The sequence below is a fragment of the Crinia signifera genome, chromosome 7, assembly GCF_055691185.1.
Source record: "Crinia signifera chromosome 7, ASM5569118v1, whole genome shotgun sequence".
Taxonomy (NCBI): domain Eukaryota; kingdom Metazoa; phylum Chordata; class Amphibia; order Anura; family Myobatrachidae; genus Crinia; species Crinia signifera.
Genome location: NC_139223.1, coordinates 16,116,300 through 16,137,011, shown reverse-complemented (window position 1 = coordinate 16,137,011; position 20,712 = coordinate 16,116,300). Strand labels below are relative to the sequence as shown.

At 56.4% G+C, this 20,712-nt stretch overlaps 1 protein-coding gene across 3 annotated transcripts in view; it reads right to left on the bottom strand.

The window, feature by feature from the left end:
• Positions 1 to 18,997, bottom strand: part of MVP (major vault protein) — a 33,751-nt gene extending 14,754 nt beyond the window's left edge. The window contains exons 1-3 of one of the 3 annotated variants that reach the window (XM_083152425.1): positions 18,882 to 18,997; positions 2,133 to 2,283; positions 169 to 364 (exon numbers count right to left, since the gene is read on the bottom strand). In XM_083152425.1, the coding sequence (XP_083008551.1) occupies positions 169 to 364; positions 2,133 to 2,254 (318 nt within the window). In that variant the 5' untranslated portion in view covers positions 2,255 to 2,283; positions 18,882 to 18,997. Of the gene's footprint in view, positions 1 to 168; positions 365 to 2,132; positions 2,284 to 18,668 lie in introns of all 3 variants that reach the window. The other 2 variants (XM_083152424.1, XM_083152423.1) reach the window with 2 other exon arrangements.
• Positions 18,998 to 20,712: the final 1,715 nt, after the last annotated feature.

Below are 20,712 nucleotides of genomic sequence, written 5' to 3'. Positions count from 1 at the left end.
TTTATCACTGGAATATTTATCTACACAGATATTTACCATCTGTGGGCTACATGCAGAAGCAGATGGTATCTGCTCTGCATGCAAACAGAATACATGTAAGACACCAGAAAAACCCACAGAGGAATTTCCATTAATACAAAACGTGGAACCCAAATAATGACAACATACCTGCTGTAACTCCTCCCCTGGATACAACGGGAACGGATCCTGAGTCAGGCGGATCTCTTGGTCTCCGTGCCGCAGTTTTGCTTGTCCGATGTCATCAAACTGCGCATTGTGTGCTGCGTCCCTCACCGCCGGGTTCAGAATGATACAGTAGTGACGCGGCGGAACCATTACCATACGGACGGGATGGAACAGGACCCTGCAGAACATTGCAACATTATATCCACCTTACATACAAAGCCCTGAATCCTTATATCACTCGCAGAGCATTTCACAATGATAAGACACAGAGACAGCTCTTCCCCTTATACCGGGATATGGCGGTTATTATTATTATCAAATTTTTATATAAGACGCCACAAGTGGCTGGCAGCGCCGTACATATAGACAGATAAACCTTTAGGTGTGTACCCAGATTCACACGCCGGTGGTGTTTACCAGGGACCCCCTCAAGAAGGTTCGGGCAACATGCAGGACATGGGCTCCTGTCTGTATTCCCAAGTACGGGGCTGGTATACACCGGTATATTCTCAGCTGCGCAGGCATTAGCATACAAACCTGGGTACTTGTGGAGTATCACGGCTCCCACGACCTTCATCGTATGCTGATTGTATGCTAAAAATCGCATACGATCAAATCGCATGCGATGCGATCGCACTCGATTTTGCACTGAAATGCATCAGAATGCATTGAAATGTGTATTAAACTTGTGAAATGCCCCCAAATGCCATTCTTCATAGTGCACCACCCCCACTATCAACGTCAACCCGAAGCGTGGCGAGCGCAGCGAGCCCGCGAGGGGCGGTGGTACGCGTCCTACGACCTTTTCATACCCCCACTATCCACGTCGGCGTGGAGTTGAGAATAGAATAGTGTGGCGAGCGCAGCGAGCCACCGAGCCCGAAGCGTGGCGAGCCCCGCGTGGGGACGCGGATACCTTCACAGCTATACGCGTCCCCTCGCGGGCTTCACAGGTATCCGCGTCCCCTCGCAGGGCACGCTGCGCTCGCCACGCTTCGGGCTCGCCACACTATTCTATTCACAACTCCACGCCGACGTGGATAGTGGGGGTATGAAAAGGTCGTAGGACGCGTACCGCCGCCGCTCGCCACGCTTCGGGTTGACGTTGATAGTGGGGGTGGTGCACTATGAAAAATGGCATTTGGGATCATTTCACAAGTTTTAATACACATTTCAATGCATTCGGATGCATTTCAGTGCAAAACCGTGTGCCATCGCATCGGATGCCATCGTATGGCATCCGATGCGATCGCATACGATTTTTGAGCAAAAATGCTCAAAAATCGGTAAAAATCGTATCGCATCGTATGCCACTACACATGGCATACGATGCCATACGATGGGAGCCGTGATACTCCACAAGTACCCAAACCTGAATTAGGCCAAAAAGAGCAGCTTACCAAACTGCAGCAATGACGGAAACTGGGCTCAGGAGAGGGTGCCCAGGCAGTGCCAGGGAACAGAGTCCAGGGGTCCCACAGTGGCCGGAGAGGTCAGGAGAGGGTGCCCAGGCAGTGCCAGGGAACAGAGTCCAGGGGTCCCACAGTGGCCAGGAGAGGGTGCCCAGGCAGTGCCAGGGAACAGAGTCCAGGGGTCCCACAGTGGCCAGGAGAGGGTGCCCAGGCAGTGCCAGGGAACAGAGTCCAGGAGAGGGTGCCAAGGCAATGCCAGGGAACTGTCTCCCGGGGTCCTACAATGGTCGGCGGGGTCAGGCTGGAAACAAGAAGCCAGTAGAGCAGCCAATCCTGTGGACACTGGGACCCTGTGCAGAAGCAGCTCCAAGAGTGTGTAGATTATTAGGTCGACCACTATTGGACGACAGGCAAAAGGTAGACACATGAAAGACTCTCTCCCATGGCCAGTTGTATGTTGCCCCATTATCTGTGCCCTCTGACCCCAGGGCAGAGCACCGGCAGCCGCACCAGCGCCATGTGATGGGGGCTCACCTCTCATTGTCCTGCCGGATGTAGGTCTTCGGTCCGGTTTCCACCCGGGAGATGTTGCTGTTCTGGTCCAGGACATGGATGTAGTGGTAGGGCGGGATACGGATGATGGACTCCTCAGTCATTGTCAAGATGGTCTGAGCTGTGTGAGAGACTGTACACAACATACAGTGATAGTGAGTATTGTACAACACACAGTAATGCCTGGCACACACCAGGACGACTAGGGCCCGATCCCCTCAATCTAGATCCAATTCCAACCAATTGGATGTAGATTGTGTGGCGATTGGGCCCTTTTCTGTCCTGGTGTGGACCGATACCGATCCGATGCGCGGTCCCGCGGGTCGGTCGGTCGTTATTCAGATCCTACCTGCTGCAGGTAGGATCTGAATAACGACCATACTGCCGGGTGCGGGTCGCCATTGGATCGGACCCGCTCACGGTGCACATCGTGAGCAGGTCATGCCCCCCCGCATCATCGTGAGCGGGTCTGAAGAAACACTGACGACCCGCTCACAATGTGCATCGTGAGCGGGTCGTCGTGGTGTGTACCCTACATAACACTCAGACAGAATCCCACAGCAACGGGGCAATGGGCAGAGTGATGCCCACAGAGCAGGCGGTAAAGGATTATAATAAGAGGGGCAGGAGAGGTGAGGAATAGCAGAGACTCGCAGGACAGGACAGGAGAGGAGAGGTGAGGAATAGCAGAGACTCGCAGGAGAGGAGAGGTGAGGAAAGCAGAGACTCGCAGGACAGAAGAGGAGAGGTGAGGAATAGCAGAGACTCGCAGGACAGGAGAGGAGAGGTGAGGAATAGCAGAGACTCGCAGGACAGAAGAGGAGAGGTGAGGAATAGCAGAGACTCGCAGGACAGGAGAGGTGAGGAATAGCAGAGACTCGCAGGACAGGACAGGAGAGGAGAGGAATAGCAGAGACTCGCAGGACAGGAGAGGAGAGGAATAGCAGAGACTCGCAGGAGAGGAGAGGAATAGCAGAGACTCGCAGGACAGGAGAGGTGAGGAATAGCAGAGACTCGCAGGACAGGAGAGGTGAGGAATAGCAGAGACTCGCAGGACAGGAGAGGAGAGGTGAGGAATAGCAGAGACTAGCAGGACAGGAGAGGTGAGGTGAGGAATAGCAGAGACTAGCAGGACAGGAGAGGTGAGGAATAGCAGTGACTCGCAGGACAGGAGAGGAATAGCAGAGACTCGCAGGAGAAAAGAGGTGAGGAATAGCAGAGTCTCGCAGGAGAGGAGAGGTGAGGAATAGCAGAGACTCGCAGGAGAGGAGAGGTGAGGAATAGCAGAGACTCGCAGGACAGGAGAGGAGAGGTGAGAAATAGCAGAGACTCGCAGGACCGAAGAGGAGAGGTGAGGAATAGCAGAGACTCGCAGGACAGGAGAGGAGAGGAGAGGTGAGGAATAGCAGAGACTCGCAGGACAGGAGAGGAGAGGAGAGGTGAGGAATAGCAGAGACTCGCAGGACAGGAGAGGTGAGGTGAGGAATAGCAGAGACTCGCAGGACAGGAGAGGAGAGGTGAGGAATAGCAGAGACTCGCAGGACAGGAGAGGAGAGGTGAGGAATAGCAGAGACTCGCAGGACAGGAGAGGAGAGGTGAGGAATAGCAGAGACTCGCAGGACAGGAGAGGAGAGGTGAGGAAAAGCAGAGACTCGCAGGACAGGAGAGGTGAGGAATAGCAGAGACTCGCAGGACAGGAGAGGAGAGGAGAGGAATAGCAGAGACTCGCAGGACAGGAGTGGAGAGGTGAGGAATAACAGAGACTCGCAGGACAGGAGAGGAGAGGTGAGGAATAGCAGAGACTCGCAGGACAGGAGAGGAGAGGAATAGCAGAGACTCGCAGGACAGGAGAGGAGAGGAATAGCAGAGACTCGCAGGACAGGAGAGGAGAGGTGAGGAATAGCAGAGACTCGCAGGACAGGAAAGGAGAGGTGAGGAATAGCAGAGACTCGCAGGACAGGAGAGGATAGGAGAGGTGAGGAATAGCAGGGACTCGCAGGACAGGAGAGGTGAGGAATAGCAGAGACTCGCAGGACAGGAGAGGAGAGGAATAGCAGAGACTCGCAGGACAGGAGAGGAATAGCAGAGACTCGCAGGACAGGAGAGGAGAGGTGAGGAATAGCAGAGACTCGCAGGACAGGAGAGGAGAGGAATAGCAGAGACTCGCAGGACAGGAGAGGTGAGGAATAGCAGAGACTCGCAGGACAGGAGAGGAGGAATAGCAGAGACTCGCAGGAGAGGAGAGGTGAGGAATAGCAGAGACTCGCAGGAGAGGAGAGGAGAGGTGAGGAATAGCAGAGACTCGCAGGACAGGAGAGGAGAGGTGAGGAATAGCAGAGACTCGCAGGACAGGAGAGGAGAGGAGAGGTGAGGAATAGCAGAGACTCGCAGGACAGGAGAGGTGAGGTGAGGAATAGCAGAGACTCGCAGGACAGGAGAGGAGAGGTGAGGTGAGGAATAGCAGAGACTCGCAGGACAGGAGAGGAGAGGTGAGGAATAGCAGAGACTCGCAGGACAGGACAGGAGAGGTGAGGAATAGCAGAGACTCGCAGGACAGGAGAGGAGAGGTGAGGAAAAGCAGAGACTCGCAGGACAGGAGAGGAGAGGTGAGGAATAGCAGAGACTCGCAGGACAGGAGAGGAGAGGAATAGCAGAGACTCGCAGGACAGGAGTGGAGAGGTGAGGAATAACAGACTCGCAGGACAGGAGAGGAGAGGTGAGGAATAGCAGAGACTCGCAGGACAGGAGAGGAGAGGAATAGCAGAGACTCGCAGGACAGGAGAGGAGAGGAATAGCAGAGACTCGCAGGACAGGAGAGGAGAGGAATAGCAGAGACTCGCAGGACAGGAGAGGAGGGGAATAGCAGAGACTCGCAGGACAGGAGAGGAGAGGTGAGGAATAGCAGAGACTCGCAGGACAGGAGAGGAGAGGTGAGGAATAGCAGAGACTCGCAGGACAGGAGAGGATAGGAGAGGTGAGGAATAGCAGGGACTCGCAGGACAGGAGAGGTGAGGAATAGCAGAGACTCGCAGGACAGGAGAGGAGAGGAATAGCAGAGACTCGCAGGACAGGAGAGGAGAGGAATAGCAGAGACTCGCAGGACAGGACAGGAGAGGAGAGGAATAGCAGAGACTCGCAGGACAGGACAGGAGAGGTGAGGAATAGCAGAGACTCGCAGGACAGGAGAGGTGAGGAATAGCAGAGACTCGCAGGACAGGAGAGGAGAGGAATAGCAGAGACTAGCAGGACAGGAGAGGAATAGCAGAGACTAGCAGGACAGGAGAGGAATAGCAGAGACTAGCAGGTCAGGAATCTTGGTGGATCACAGTACAGGATGGCAGTGTATGGTGGTGGATCAGGACACAGTATGGCAGGGCAGGGTATAGGGTGGATAAGGGTACAGGATGGCAGGGTATGGGGTGGATAAGGGTACAGGATGGCAGGGTATAGGGTGGATAAGGGTACAGGATGGCAGGGTATGGGGTGGATAAGGGTACAGGATGGCAGGGTATAGGGTGGATAAGGGTACAGGATGGCAGGGTATGGGGTGGATAAGGGTACAGGATGGCAGGGTATGGGGTGGATAAGGGTACAGGATGGCAGGGTATGGGGTGGATAAGGGTACAGGATGGCAGGGTATGGGGTGGATAAGGGTACAGGATGGCAGGGTATGGGGTGGATAAGGGTACAGGATGGCAGGGTATGGGGTGGATAAGGGCACTGGATGCCAGGGCAGGGTATGGCGGTGGATCAGGGTACAGGGTGGCAGGGTATGGCGGTGGATCAGGGCACAGGATGCCAGGGCAGGGTATGGCGGTGGATCAGGGCACAGGATGCCAGGGCAGGGTATGGCGGTGGATCAGGGCACAGGATGCCAGGGCAGGGTATGGCGGTGGATCAGGGCACAGGATGCCAGGGCAGGGTATGGCGGTGGATCAGGGCACAGGATGCCAGGGCAGGGTATGGCAGTGGATCAGGGCACAGGATGCCAGGGCAGGGTATGGCGGTGGATCAGGGTAAAGGATGGCAGGGCAGGGTATGGGGTGGATAAGGGTACAGGATGGCAGGGCATGGGGTGGATCAGGGCACAGGATGACAGGGCAGGGCATGGGGTGGATCAGGGTACAGGATGGCAGGGAAGGGTATGGCAGTGGATCAGGGTACAGGATGGCAGGGAAGGGTATGGCGGTGGATCAGGGTACAGGATGGCAGGGCAGGGTATGGGGTGGATAAGGGCACAGGATGGCAGGGCAGGGTATGGGGTGGATCAGGGCACAGGATGGCAGGGAAGGGTATGGCAGTGGATCAGGGTACAGGATGTCAGGGCAGGGTATGGGGTGGATAAGGGTATAGGATGGCAGGGCATGGGGTGGATAAAGGTAAAGGATGGCAGGGTATGGCGGTGGATCAGGGTACAGGATGGCAGGGAAGAGTACGGCGGTGGATCAGGGTACAGGATGGCAGGGAAGGGTACGGCGGTGGATCAGGGTACAGGATGGCAGGGAAGGGTACGGCGGTGGATCAGGGTACAGGATGGCAGGGAAGGGCATGGGGTGGATCAGGGCACAGGATGACAGGGCAGGGCATGGGGTGGATCAGGGTACAGGATGGCAGGGAAGGGTATGGCAGTGGATCAGGGTACAGGATGGCAGGGAAGGGTATGGCGGTGGATCAGGGTACAGGATGGCAGGGCAGGGTATGGGGTGGATAAGGGCACAGGATGGCAGGGCAGGGTATGGCGGTGGATCAGGGTACAGGATGGCGGGGAAGGGTATGGCGGTGGATCAGGGTACAGGATGTCAGGGCAGGGTATGGGGTGGATAAGGGTATAGGATGGCAGGGCATGGGGTGGCTAAGGGTAAAGGATGGCGGTGGATCAGGGTACAGGATGGCAGGGAAGGGTATGGCGGTGGATCAGGGTACAGGATGGCAGGGCAGGGTATGGGGTGGATAAGGGCACAGGATGGCAGGGCAGGGTATGGCGGTGGATCAGGGTACATGATGGCAGGGCAGGGTATGGCGGTGGATCAGGGTACAGGAAGGCAGGGAAGGGTATGGCGGTGGATCAGGGTACAGGATGGCAGGGAAGGGTATGGCGGTGGATCAGGGTACAGGATGGCAGGGTATGGCGGTGGATCACGGTACAGGGTGGCAGGGCAGGGTATGGCGGTGGATCACGGTACAGGGTGGCAGGGCAGGGTATGGGGTGGATCAGGGTACAGGATGGCAGTGGATCAGGGTACAGGATGGCAGGGCAGGGTATGGCGGTGGATCACGGTACAGGGTGGCAGGGTATGGGGTGGATCACGGTACAGGATGGTAGGGCATGGGGTGGATCAGGGTACAGGATGGCAGGGCATGGGGTGGATCAGGGTACAGGATGGCAGGGCAGGGTATGGCGGTGGATCAGGGTACAGGATGTCAGGGCAGGGTATGGGGTGGATAAGGGTACAGGATGGCAGGGCATGGGGTGGATAAGGGTACAGGATGGCAGGGCAGGGCATGGCGGTGGATATGGGTACAGGATGGCAGGCCAGGGTATGGGGTGGATAAGGGTACAGGATGGCAGGGCATGGGGTGGATAAGGGTACAGGATGGCAGGGCATGGGGTGGATAAGGGCACAGGATGGCAGGGCATGGGGTGGATAAGGGCACAGGATGGCAGGGCATGGGGTGGATAAGGGCACAGGATGGCAGGGCATGGGGTGGATAAGGGCACAGGATGGCAGGGCATGGGGTGGATAAGGGCACAGGATGGCAGGGCATGGGGTGGATAAGGGCACAGGATGGCAGGGCATGGGGTGGATAAGGGCACAGGATGGCAGGGCAGGGTATGGCGGTGGATCAGGGTAAAGGATGGCAGGGCAGGGTATGGGGTGGATAAGGGTACAGGATGGCAGGGCATGATGTGGATAAGGGCACAGGATGACAGGGCAGGGTATGGCGGTGGATCAGGGTACAGGATGGCAGGGAAGGGTATGGCAATGGATCAGGGTACAGCAGGGTAGGGAGGTGGATCAGGGTACAGGATGGCAGGGAAGGATATAGCGGTGGATCAGGGTACAGGATGGCAGGGCAGGGTATGGGGTGGATAACTGTACAGGATGGCAGGGCAGGGTATGGGGTGGATAAGGGCACAGGATGGCAGGGCATGGGGTGGATCAGGGCACAGGATGGCAGGGCATGGCGGTGGATATGGGTACAGGATGGCAGGCCAGGGTATGGGGTGGATAAGGGTACAGGATGGTAGGCCAAGGTAAGGGGTGGATAAGGGTACAGGATGGCAGGGCATGGGGTGGATCAGGGCACAGGATGGCAGGACAGGGTATGGCGGTGGATCAGGGCACAGGGTGGCAGGGCAGGGTATGGGGTGGTACAGGATGGTAGGGCAGGGTATGGCGGTGGATCAGGGTACAGGATGGCAGGGCAGGGTATGGCGGTGGATCAGGGTACAGGATGGCAGGGCAGGGTATGGCGGTGGATCAGGGTACAGGATGGTAGGGCAGGGTATGGCGGTGGATCAGGGTACAGGATGGCAGGGTATGGCGGTGGATCAGGGTACGGGATGGTAGGGCAAGGTATGGCGGTGGATCAGGGTACGGGATGGTAGGGCAGGGTATGGCGGTGGATCAGGGTAGGGGATGGTAGGGCAGGGTATGGCGGTGGATCAGGGTACAGGATGGCAGGGTATGGCGGTGGATCAGGGTACAGGATGGTAGGGCAGGGTATGGGGTGTATCAGGGTACAGGATGGCAGGGTATGGCGGTGAAGCAGGGTACAGGATGGCAGTGGATCAGGGCACAAGATGGTAGAGCAGGGTATAGCGGTAGATAAGGGCACAGGATGGGGAATGGGGTGGATCAGGGTACAGGATGGCAGGGTATGGCGGTGGATCAGGGTACAGGATGGCAGGGCAGGGTATGGCGGTGAAGCAGGGTACAGGAGGATGGCAGGGTATGGCGGTGAAGCAGGGTACAGGAGATTGGCAGGGTATGGCGGTGGATCAGGGTACAGGATGGTAGGGCAGGGTATGGCGGTGGATCAGGGTACGGGATGGCAGGGCAGGGCATGGCGGTGGATCAGGGTACGGGATGGCAGGGCAGGGCATGGCGGTGGATCAGGGTACAGGATGGCAGGGCAGGGCATGGCGGTGGATCAGGGTACAGGATGGCAGGGTATGGCGGTGGATCAGGGTACAGGATGGCAGGGTATGGCGGTGGATCAGGGTACAGGATGGCAGGGCAGGGTATGGGGTGTATCAGGGTATGGCGGTGAAGCAGGGTACAGGATGGCAGGTTATGGCAGTGGATCAGGGTACAGGAGGATGGCAGGGTATGGCGGTGGATCTTGGGTACATGGGATGGCGGTGGATCAGGGTACAGGAGGATGGCAGGGTATGGCGGTGGATCAGGGTACATGAGGATGGCGGTGGATCAGGGTCCAGGAGGATGGCGGGGTACGGCGGTGGATCAGGGTACAGGATGGCAGGGTATGGCGGTGGATCAGGGTACAGGATGGTAGGGCAGGGTATGGGGTGGATCAGGGTACAGGATGGCAGGGTATGGCGGTGAAGCAGGGTACAGGATGGCAGTGGATCAGGGCACAAGATGGTAGAGCAGGGTATAGCGGTAGATAAGGGCACAGGATGGGGAATGGGGTGGATCAGGGTACAGGATGGCAGGGTATGGCGGTGGATCAGGGTACAGGATGGCAGGGCAGGGTATGGCGGTGGATCAGGGTACAGGATGGCAGGGCAGGGTATGGCGGTGAAGCAGGGTACAGGAGGATGGCAGGGTATGGCGGTGAAGCAGGGTACAGGAGATTGGCAGGGTATGGCGGTGGATCAGGGTACAGGATGGTAGGGCAGGGTATGGCGGTGGATCAGGGTATGGCGGTGGATCAGGGTACGGGATGGCAGGGCAGGGTATGGCGGTGGATCAGGGTACGGGATGGCAGGGCAGGGCATGGCGGTGGATCAGGGTACAGGATGGCAGGGTATGTCGGTGGATCAGGGTACAGGATGGCAGGGTATGGCGGTGGATCAGGGTACAGGATGGCAGGGCAGGGTATGGGGTGTATCAGGGTATGGCGGTGAAGCAGGGTACAGGATGGCAGGTTATGGCGGTGGATCAGGGTACAGGAGGATGGCAGTGGATCAGGGTACAGGAGGATGGCAGGGTATGGGGTGGATCTTGGGTACATGGTATGGCGGTGGATCAGGGTACAGGAGGATGGCAGGGTATGGCGGTGGATCAGGGTACATGAGGATGGCGGTGGATCAGGGTCCAGGAGGATGGCGGGGTACGGCGTTGGATCAGGGTCCAGGAGGATGGCGGGGTACGGCGGTGGATCAGGGTCCAGGAGGATGGCGGGGTACGGCGGTGGATCAGGGTCCAGGAGGATGGCGGGGTACGGCGGTGGATCAGGGTCCAGGAGGATGGCGGGGTATGGCGGTGGATCAGGGTACGGGATGGCAGGGCAGGGTATGGCGGTGGATCAGCAGGGTACGGGATGGCAGGGCAGGGTATGGCGGTGGATCAGCAGGGTACGGGATGGCAGGGCAGGGTATGGCGGTGGATCAGCAGGGTACGGGATGGCAGGGCAGGGTATGGCGGTGGATCAGCAGGGTACGGGATGGCAGGGCAGGGTATGGCGTGGATCAGGGTACGGGATGGCAGGGCAGGGTATGGCGGTGGATCAGCAGGGTACGGGATGGCAGGGCAGGGTATGGCGGTGGATCAGGGTACGGGAGGGCAGGGTATGGCGGTGGATCAGGGTACGGGATGGCAGGGCAGGGTATGGCGGTGGATCAGGGTACGGGATGGCAGGGCAGGGTATGGCGGTGGATCAGGGTACGGGATGGCAGGGCAGGGTATGGCGGTGGATCAGGGTACGGGATGGCAGGGCAGGGTATGGCGGTGGATCAGGGTACGGGATGGCAGGGCAGGGTATGGCGGTGGATCAGGGTACGGGATGGCAGGGCAGGGTATGGCGGTGGATCAGGGTACGGGATGGCAGGGCAGGGTATGGCGGTGGATCAGGGTACGGGATGGCAGGGCAGGGTATGGCGGTGGATCAGGGTACGGGATGGCAGGGCAGGGTATGGCGGTGGATCAGGGTACGGGATGGCAGGGCAGGGTATGGCGGTGGATCAGGGTACGGGATGGCAGGGCAGGGTATGGCGGTGGATCAGGGTACGGGAGGGCAGGGTATGGCGGTGGATCAGGGTACGGGATGGCAGGGCAGGGTATGGCGGTGGATCAGGGTACGGGATGGCAGGGCAGGGTATGGCGGTGGATCAGGGTACGGGAGGGCAGGGTATGGCGGTGGATCAGGGTACGGGATGGCAGGGCAGGGTATGGCGGTGGATCAGGGTACGGGATGGCAGGGCAGGGTATGGCGGTGGATCAGGGTACGGGATGGCAGGGCAGGGTATGGCGGTGGATCAGGGTACGGGATGGCAGGGCAGGGTATGGCGGTGGATCAGGGTACAGGATGGCAGGGTATGGCGGTGGATCAGGGTACAGGATGGTAGGGCAGGGTATGGGGTGTATCAGGGTACAGGGTATGGCGGTGAAGCAGGGTACAGGATGGCAGTGGATCAGGGCACAAGATGGTAGAGCAGGGTATAGCGGTAGATAAGGGCACAGGATGGGGAATGGGGTGGATCAGGGTACAGGATGGCAGGGTATGGCGGTGGATCAGGGTACAGGATGGCAGGGCAGGGTATGGCGGTGAAGCAGGGTACAGGAGGATGGCAGGGTATGGCGGTGAAGCAGGGTACAGGAGGATGGCAGGGTATGGCGGTGAAGCAGGGTACAGAAGGATGGCAGGGTATGGCAGTGGATCAGGGTACAGGATGGTAGGGCAGGGTATGGCGGTGGATCAGGGTACAGGATGGTAGGGCAGGGTATGGCGGTGGATCAGGGTACAGGATGGCAGGGTATGCCGGTGGATCAGGGAACAGGATGGCAGGGCAGGGTATGCCGGTGGATCAGGGTACAGGATGGCACTCACTAGACCAGAAGATAGGGGACACAGAAGGATCCGGCTGAGCTCAGGGGATCACACAGCGATGAATATGAAGACAAGATACAGAAGGTAATGTCAGGTGTAATGAGACACCTGCCCAGACACTGCCTCCAGGTGTCACATATAATACAGAGCAGGGAGAGGTCACCTGGCAGCAGGCCCGCCCACGGGAACACCTGTCGGTATACATTCTAGCAGACGTCCCTATATCGTGTCACAGACAATACCCCGCACAGGTACACCTGTCAGTATACATTCTAGCCGACGTCCCTATATCGTGTCACAGACATGTCCCCGCACAGGTACACCTGTCAGTATACATTCTAGCCGACGTCCCTATATCGTGTCACAGACATGTCCCCGCACAGGTACACATTGGCCTGGCCCACCCAGCACCCTCCTAGCACACTTACATAACAGTGTCCGGTTATCTCCTGCAGAGTAACATACATGGCAGAGGTAAGGATAAGGCAGGTGGGCACTGCAAGCAGCAACGCCCCCTGCCAGCCACCCCTGCCACAAACACCCCGCCCCCTGCCAGCCACCCCTGCCACAAACCCCCCGCCAGCCACCCCTGCCACAAACCCCCCGCCAGCCACCCCTGCCACAAACCCCCCGCCCCCTGCCAGCCACCCCTGCCACAAACCCAGCCAGCCACAAACCCCCCGCCCCCTGCCAGCCACCCCTGCCACAAACCCCCCGCCAGCCACAAACCCAGCACTCCCTGCTAGCCACCCCTGCCACAAACCCCCCGCCCCCTGCCAGCCACCCCTGCCACAAACCGCCCGCCCCCTGCCAGCCACCCCTGCCACAAACCCCCCGCCCCCTGCCAGCCACTCCTGACACAAACCCTCCACTCTCTAGTACCAGTCACCCCTGACACAAACCCCCCGCTCCGTGCCAGCCACCCCTGACAGGGAATGGGGGGGCAGCCATAAAGTTGCAATAACTGGAGCCCACCCATGCACACAGTGAAAATGCTGCAAGTATACATATCCCAGTACAACTGAGAGTGAATCATCAGTGTGTTATGTGGGGACATGTCCCCGCACAGGTACACATTGGCCTGGCCCACCCAGCACCCTCCTAGCACACTTACATAACAGTGTCCGGTTATCTCCTGCAGAGTAACATACATGGCAGAGGTAAGGATAAGGCAGGTGGGCACTGCAAGCAGCAACGCCCCCTGCCAGCCACCCCTGCCACAAACACCCCGCCCCCTGCCAGCCACCCCTGCCACAAACCCCCCGCCAGCCACCCCTGCCACAAACCCCCCGCCAGCCACCCCTGCCACAAACCCCCCGCCCCCTGCCAGCCACCCCTGCCACAAACCCAGCCAGCCACAAACCCCCCGCCCCCTGCCAGCCACCCCTGCCACAAACCCCCCGCCAGCCACAAACCCAGCACTCCCTGCTAGCCACCCCTGCCACAAACCCCCCGCCCCCTGCCAGCCACCCCTGCCACAAACCGCCCGCCCCCTGCCAGCCACCCCTGCCACAAACCCCCCGCCCCCTGCCAGCCACTCCTGACACAAACCCTCCACTCTCTAGTACCAGTCACCCCTGACACAAACCCCCCGCTCCGTGCCAGCCACCCCTGACAGGGAATGGGGGGGCAGCCATAAAGTTGCAATAACTGGAGCCCACCCATGCACACAGTGAAAATGCTGCAAGTATACATATCCCAGTACAACTGAGAGTGAATCATCAGTGTGTTATGTGGGGATGGCACAACTCTGATCAGTCACCTGACCCCGAGCGTGTAATCAGGATGCAACCACATGAATCACTGGATTCTGGGGAAATCCATACAGCAGGATCTGTGTCTGGCCCTCTGGGTGCAGCATTTCCCATATGGGGAGAGGGCAGCCGGAGGACAGAGAGGAGCTGGAAACATCTACCTCGTTATCTCTAGACAGGGCCCCCTGTACTTTATACCCGCTCTATCATACCATCTCTGCACAGTGCCCCCTGCACATTATACACCGCCTTATACCCCAACTCCGCACAGTGCCCCCTGTACATTATACACCGCCTTATACCCCATCTCTGCACAGTGCCCCCTGTACATTATACACCGCCTTATACTCCATCTCTGCACAGAGCCCCCTGTACATTATACACCGCCTTATACTCCATCTCTGCACAGAGCCCCCTGTACATTATACACCGCCTTATACCCCATCTCTGCACAGAGCCCCCTGTACATTATACACCGCCTTATACCCCACCTCTGCACAGAGCCCCCTGTACATTATACACCGCCTTATAGCCCATCTCTGCACAGAGCCCCCTGTACATTATACACCGCCTTATAGCCCATCTCTGCACAGTGCCCACATTATACACCGCCTTATAGCCCATCTCTGCACAGAGCCCCCTGTACATTATACACCGCCTTATACCCCATCTCTGCACAGACCCCCCTGTACATTATACACCGCCTTATACCCCATCTCTGCACAGTGCCCCCTGTACATTATACACCGCCTTATAGCCCATCTCTGCACAGAGCCCCCCTGTACAATATACACCGCCTTATAGCCCATCTCTGCACAGAGCCCCCTGTACATTATACACCGCCTTATAGCCCATCTCTGCACAGTGCCCCCTGTACATTATACACCGCCTTATACCCCCATCTCTGCACAGTGCCCCCTGTACATTATACACCGCCTTATACCCCATCTCTGCACAGTGCCCCCTGTACATTATACACCGCCTTATAGCCCTTCTCTGCACAGTGCCCCCTGTACATTATACACCGCCTTATACCCCATCTCTGCACAGTGCCCCCTGTACATTATACACTGCCTTATACCCCATCTCTGCACAGAGCCCCCTGTACATTATACACCACCTTATACCCCATCTCTGCACAGTGCCCCCTGTACATTATACACCGCCTTATACCCCATCTCTGCACAGTGCCCCCTGTACATTATACACCGCCTTATACCCCATCTCTGCACAGTGCCCCCTGTACATTATACACCGCCTTATACCCCATCTCTGCACAGTGCCCCCTGTACATTATACACCATCTCTGCACAGAGCCCCCTGTACATTATACACCGCCTTATACCCCATCTCTGCACAGTGCCCCCTGTACATTATACACCGCCTTATACCCCATCTCTGCACAGTGCCCCCCTGTACATTATACACCGCCTTATACCCCATCTCTGCACAGTGCCCCCTGTACATTATACACCGCCTTATACCCCATCTCTGCACAGTGCCCCCTGTACATTATACACCGCCTTATACCCCATCTCCGCATAGTGCCCCTGTACATTATACACCGCCTTATACCCCATCTCTGCACAGAGCCCCCTGTACATTATACACCACCTTATACCCCATCTCTGCACAGTGCCCCCTGTACATTATACACCGCCTTATATCCCATCTCTGCACAGTGCCCCCTGTACATTATACACCGCCTTATACCCCATCTCTGCACAGTGCCCCCTGTACATTATACACCATCTCTGCACAGAGCCCCCTGTACATTATACACCGCCTTATACCCCATCTCTGCACAGAGCCCCCTGTACATTATACACCGCCTTATACCCCATCTCTGCACAGTGCCCCCTGTACATTATACACCGCCTTATACCCCATCTCTGCACAGTGCCCCCTGTACATTATACACCGCCTTATACCCCATCTCCGCATAGTGCCCCTGTACATTATACACCGCCTTATACCCCATCTCTGCACAGAGCCCCCTGTACATTATACACCACCTTATACCCCATCTCTGCACAGTGCCCCCTGTACATTATACACCGCCTTATATCCCATCTCTGCACAGAGCCCCCTGTACATTATACACCGCCTTATACCCCACCTCTGCACAGAGCCCCCTGTACATTATACACCGCCTTATACCCCATCTCTGCACAGTGCCCCCTGTACATTATACCCCATCTCCGCACAGAGCCCCCTGTACATTATACACCGCCTTATACCCCACCTCTGCACAGAGCCCCCTGTACATTATACACCGCCTTATACCCCATCTCTGCACAGTGCCCCCTGTACATTATACCCCATCTCTGCACAGTGCCCCCTGTACATTATACACCGCCTTATATCCCATCTCTGCACAGTGCCCCCTGTACATTATACACCGCCTTATACCCCATCTCTGCACAGTGCCCCCTGTACATTATACACCGCCTTATAGCCCATCTCTGCACAGAGCCCCCAGTACATTATACACCATCTCTGCACAGTGCCCCCAGTACATTATACACCACCTTATACCCCATCTCCGCATAGTGCCCCTGTACATTATACACCGCCTTATATCCCATCTCTGCACAGAGCCCCCTGTACATTATACACCGCCTTATACCCCATCTCTGCACAGAGCCCCCTGTACATTATACACCGCCTTATACCCCACCTCTGCACAGTGCCCCCTGTACATTATACACCGCCTTATACCCCATCTCTGCACAGTGCCCCCCTGTACATTATACACCGCCTTATACCCCATCTCCGCATAGTGCCCCTGTACATTATACACCGCCTTATATCCCATCTCTGCACAGAGCCCCCTGTACATTATACACCGCCTTATACCCCATCTCCGCACAGTGCCCCCTGTACATTATACACCGCCTTATACCCCATCTCCGCACAGTGCCCCCTGTACATTATACACCGCCTTATACCCCATCTCCGCACAGTGCCCCCTGTACATTATACACCGCCTTATACCCCATCTCCGCACAGTGCCCCCTGTACATTATACACCGCCTTATACCCCATCTCCGCACAGTGCCCCCTGTACATTATACACCGCCTTATATCCCATCTCCGCACAGTGCCCCCTGTACATTATACACCACCTTATACCCCATCTCTGCACAGTGCCCCCTGTACATTATACACCGCCTTATACCCCATCTCTGCACAGAGCCCCCTGTACATTATACACCGCCTTATACCCCACCTCTGCACAGTGCCCCCTGTACATTATACACCGCCTTATACCCCATCTCTGCACAGTGCCCCCTGTACATTATACCCCATCTCTGCACAGTGCCCCTGTGCCATATTCAGCCCGTATACCATACACAGCCCTTATACACTATACACCTCCTATCCACATGGGATATGGTCATTAGGTTGACATGCATTGGGTTGGAAGGTTGACACAAGTATTAGGTCGACAGTCAAAAGATCAACTTGAGTTTTTCACATTTTGTTTACCCATCCCTATACCATACACAGCCCTTATGCATCGCACAGCATGTATACATTATACAGCCCTTATACATGGTTCACCCCCTATACCTTACACAGCCCATATACATTATACACCTATCCCATATAACTCACACAGCACTTATATACCTTATACACCTAACACAGCCCCTATACACCTGTACCATATACCTCACACAGCCCGTATATACCCCCTATACCTTACACAGCCCATATACATTATACACCTATCCCATATAACTCACAGCCCTTATACACCTACACCTAACACAGCCCCTATACACCTGTACCATATACCTCACACAGCCCTTATATACCCCCTATACCTTACAGAGCCCCTATACATTATACACCGATACCATATAACTCACAGCCCTTATACACCTACACCTAACACAGCCCCTATACACCTGTACCATATACCTCACACAGCCCGTATATACCCCCTATACCTTACAGAGCCCCTATACATTATACACCGATACCATATAACTCACAGCCCTTATACACCTACACCTAACACAGCCCCTATACACCTGTACCATATACCTCACACAGCCCGTATATACCCCCTATACCTTACAGAGCCCCTATACATTATACACCGATACCATATACCTCACACAGCCCTTACATACCCTCTATACATTATTCACCTGTACCATAAACCTCACACAGCCCTTATACAACCTCTATACCTTATACACCCCCTAAACCTCATGCAGCCACTAAATATACCATATACCTTACACAGCCCGTAAATACCCTGTATACCTTACACATTCGCTATACATTATATACCTTTACCATTTACCTCCCACTGCCCTTATATACCTTACACAGCCCCTATACATTATACCATACCTAGCACAGCCCATATATACCCCCTATATCTTGAACAGCCCCTATACACAGCCCTGTACATTCTCTTGTAATAACCTATACAGCCATTATACATTGTAGACCCCCTATACATACAAAGCCCCCTTACCATATACCAGCCACACTGCCCTTATATACCCGCCTATGTCTTACACAGCCCCTACACACCCTCCTGTAATAACCTATTACAGTCATTATACAGTGTAGACCCCCTATACCATATACCAGCCACACTGCCCTTATATACCCCCCTATATCTTACACAGCCCCTACACACCCCCTGTAATAACCTATTACAGCCATTATACAGTGTACAGCCCCGCACACCCTCCTGTGATCCCCTACACAGTATACATACAGCGCAGGCAGACGGGGCCGGGTCACTGAGAGTAACTTCCTAGTGCAGCAGCAGCTGAGGATCCCCCGGCCCCGCCCGGCCTGTGATGCCGCTGCCGGGAAGGAGGAGGCCGCGGCCCTGGTTACCTGGCGACGTCCTGCGGCTGCTGCAGAGGGAGAAGGCGTGGGCGGCCGCTCCCTTCGTAACTAGTGACCGGTGACCGCATTACCTTACCCTGTCGTAGTCCACGTGTGTGGGAAAGCAGGAAAAGTATTCACTCAAACTCATGTCAACCTTTTCATGTGAACATTCTGACCATGTCGACCACATACCTCCCAACATGACCCTCTCCAGGAGGGACACATTGCATCACCTGTGGAGAAACACCTTTCTTATTAGTTAACCTGATAAAAAGCAGGTGATGGCAATCATACATTGGGCGGGATTCACTAATAATCCCCGATGCACATCGCCGGCATTCGCATAGTTAATCAGGGGTTAAAGTGATGGGGAACGGGGTGGAACTGAGTTCCACCACCTCTAATGGTGAGTTGGAACATTTTAACCTCCACATTGGTCCGGCACAGTAATTCTCACAGAAAAGCATTCTAGTGTGCAGGGGGATGCCAAAAACCCTACCACTGGCCATGTCTCTGCCTAATGGGGGGAGGTGAGGGGCTATAATTAGGTGGCATGGAGAAATTAGTTTGCCCTCCTCTGCATGACCACTTTATGCCCTGGCAATTATTAACGCAAAAGCAATGCCCGGCGATGTGCACCGGGTCCCCCCCTCCCTGCCGGAACCCTTACACAGCTGTAAGGGCTCCGGTTCCTCCTCCCTGCACTCGGAAGAGGTGCAGGCAGGAGGAAAGCACTGGTCTGGGCAGCACAGCAGGAGGCTGCCCGGACACAGGTGAGGGGGGTGCGGGATGGCGGGGGACGCGAAGGGAAGCCCATAGGCTTCCATGGGGTTACGCCAAATAGGAACTGGCATAACCCCCCACAGCGAAGCCCCAGCAATGGGGCTTTGCTGCATATGAAAATGCGGTAAAAACCCCGAAAACTGGGTTTTTACTGCATTTTCAGCTTGCTGAATCTCGCCCATTAAGAGGGAAGTCCAGCAGCAGAGTAGTTTGTCCCTCCTGGCATGGGTCATGTTGGGAGGTATGTGACCATATGGTGTCGACCTACTGTCGACCTATCATCCTGATCCCCTCGCTACTGTACTGTATATGATATATCTCCACATTACAGGGACAGCTGTGTGCCGCTGAGGGGGGCTGTCACTGATGTCTCACCCCTAAGGTGGTCTGTCACCTATTTTGCTCCGCTGAGGAGTCTCCCACCCCTGTCATGCTGCTGAGGGGGTCTCCCACTCCTGTCATGCTGCTGAGGGGGTCTCCCACCCCTGTCATGCTGCTGAGGGGTCTCCCACTCCTGTCATGCTGCTAGGGGGTCTCCCACCCCTGTCATGCTGCTGAGGGGGTCTCCCACTCCTGTCATGCTGCTGAGGGGGTCTCCCACTCCTGTCATGCTGCTAGGGGGTCTCCCACTCCTGTCATGCTGCTGAGGGGGTCTCCCACCCCTGTCATGCTGCTGAGGGGTCTCCCACTCCTGTCATGCTGCTGAGGGGGTCTCCCACCCCTGTCATGCTGCTGAGGGGTCTCCCACCCCTGTCATGCTGCTGAGGGGTCTCCCACCCCTGTCATGCTGCTGAGGGGTCTCCCACCCCTGTCATGCAGCTGAGGGGGTCTCCCACCCCTGTCATGCTGCTGAGGGGGTCTCCCACCCCTGTCATGCTGCTGAGGGGGTCTCCCACTCCTGTCATGCTGCTAGGGGGTCTCCCACCCTACATGAATTGGTCGATATGAGTTTTTCACAATTTTTTTTATTCTTTTTTGAACATATTCATACTGTAACATCTACTGTATGTGGCCCCCAAAAGGGAATGGTGAGCATGGCGAGCCTACACACTACTCTAAATGGGGGTAATCCATGTCGAAAGGTTTGAACATTGGCACCAGAAAAGTGAAATATTCATGTCGACCTTTTCATGTGTTGATCT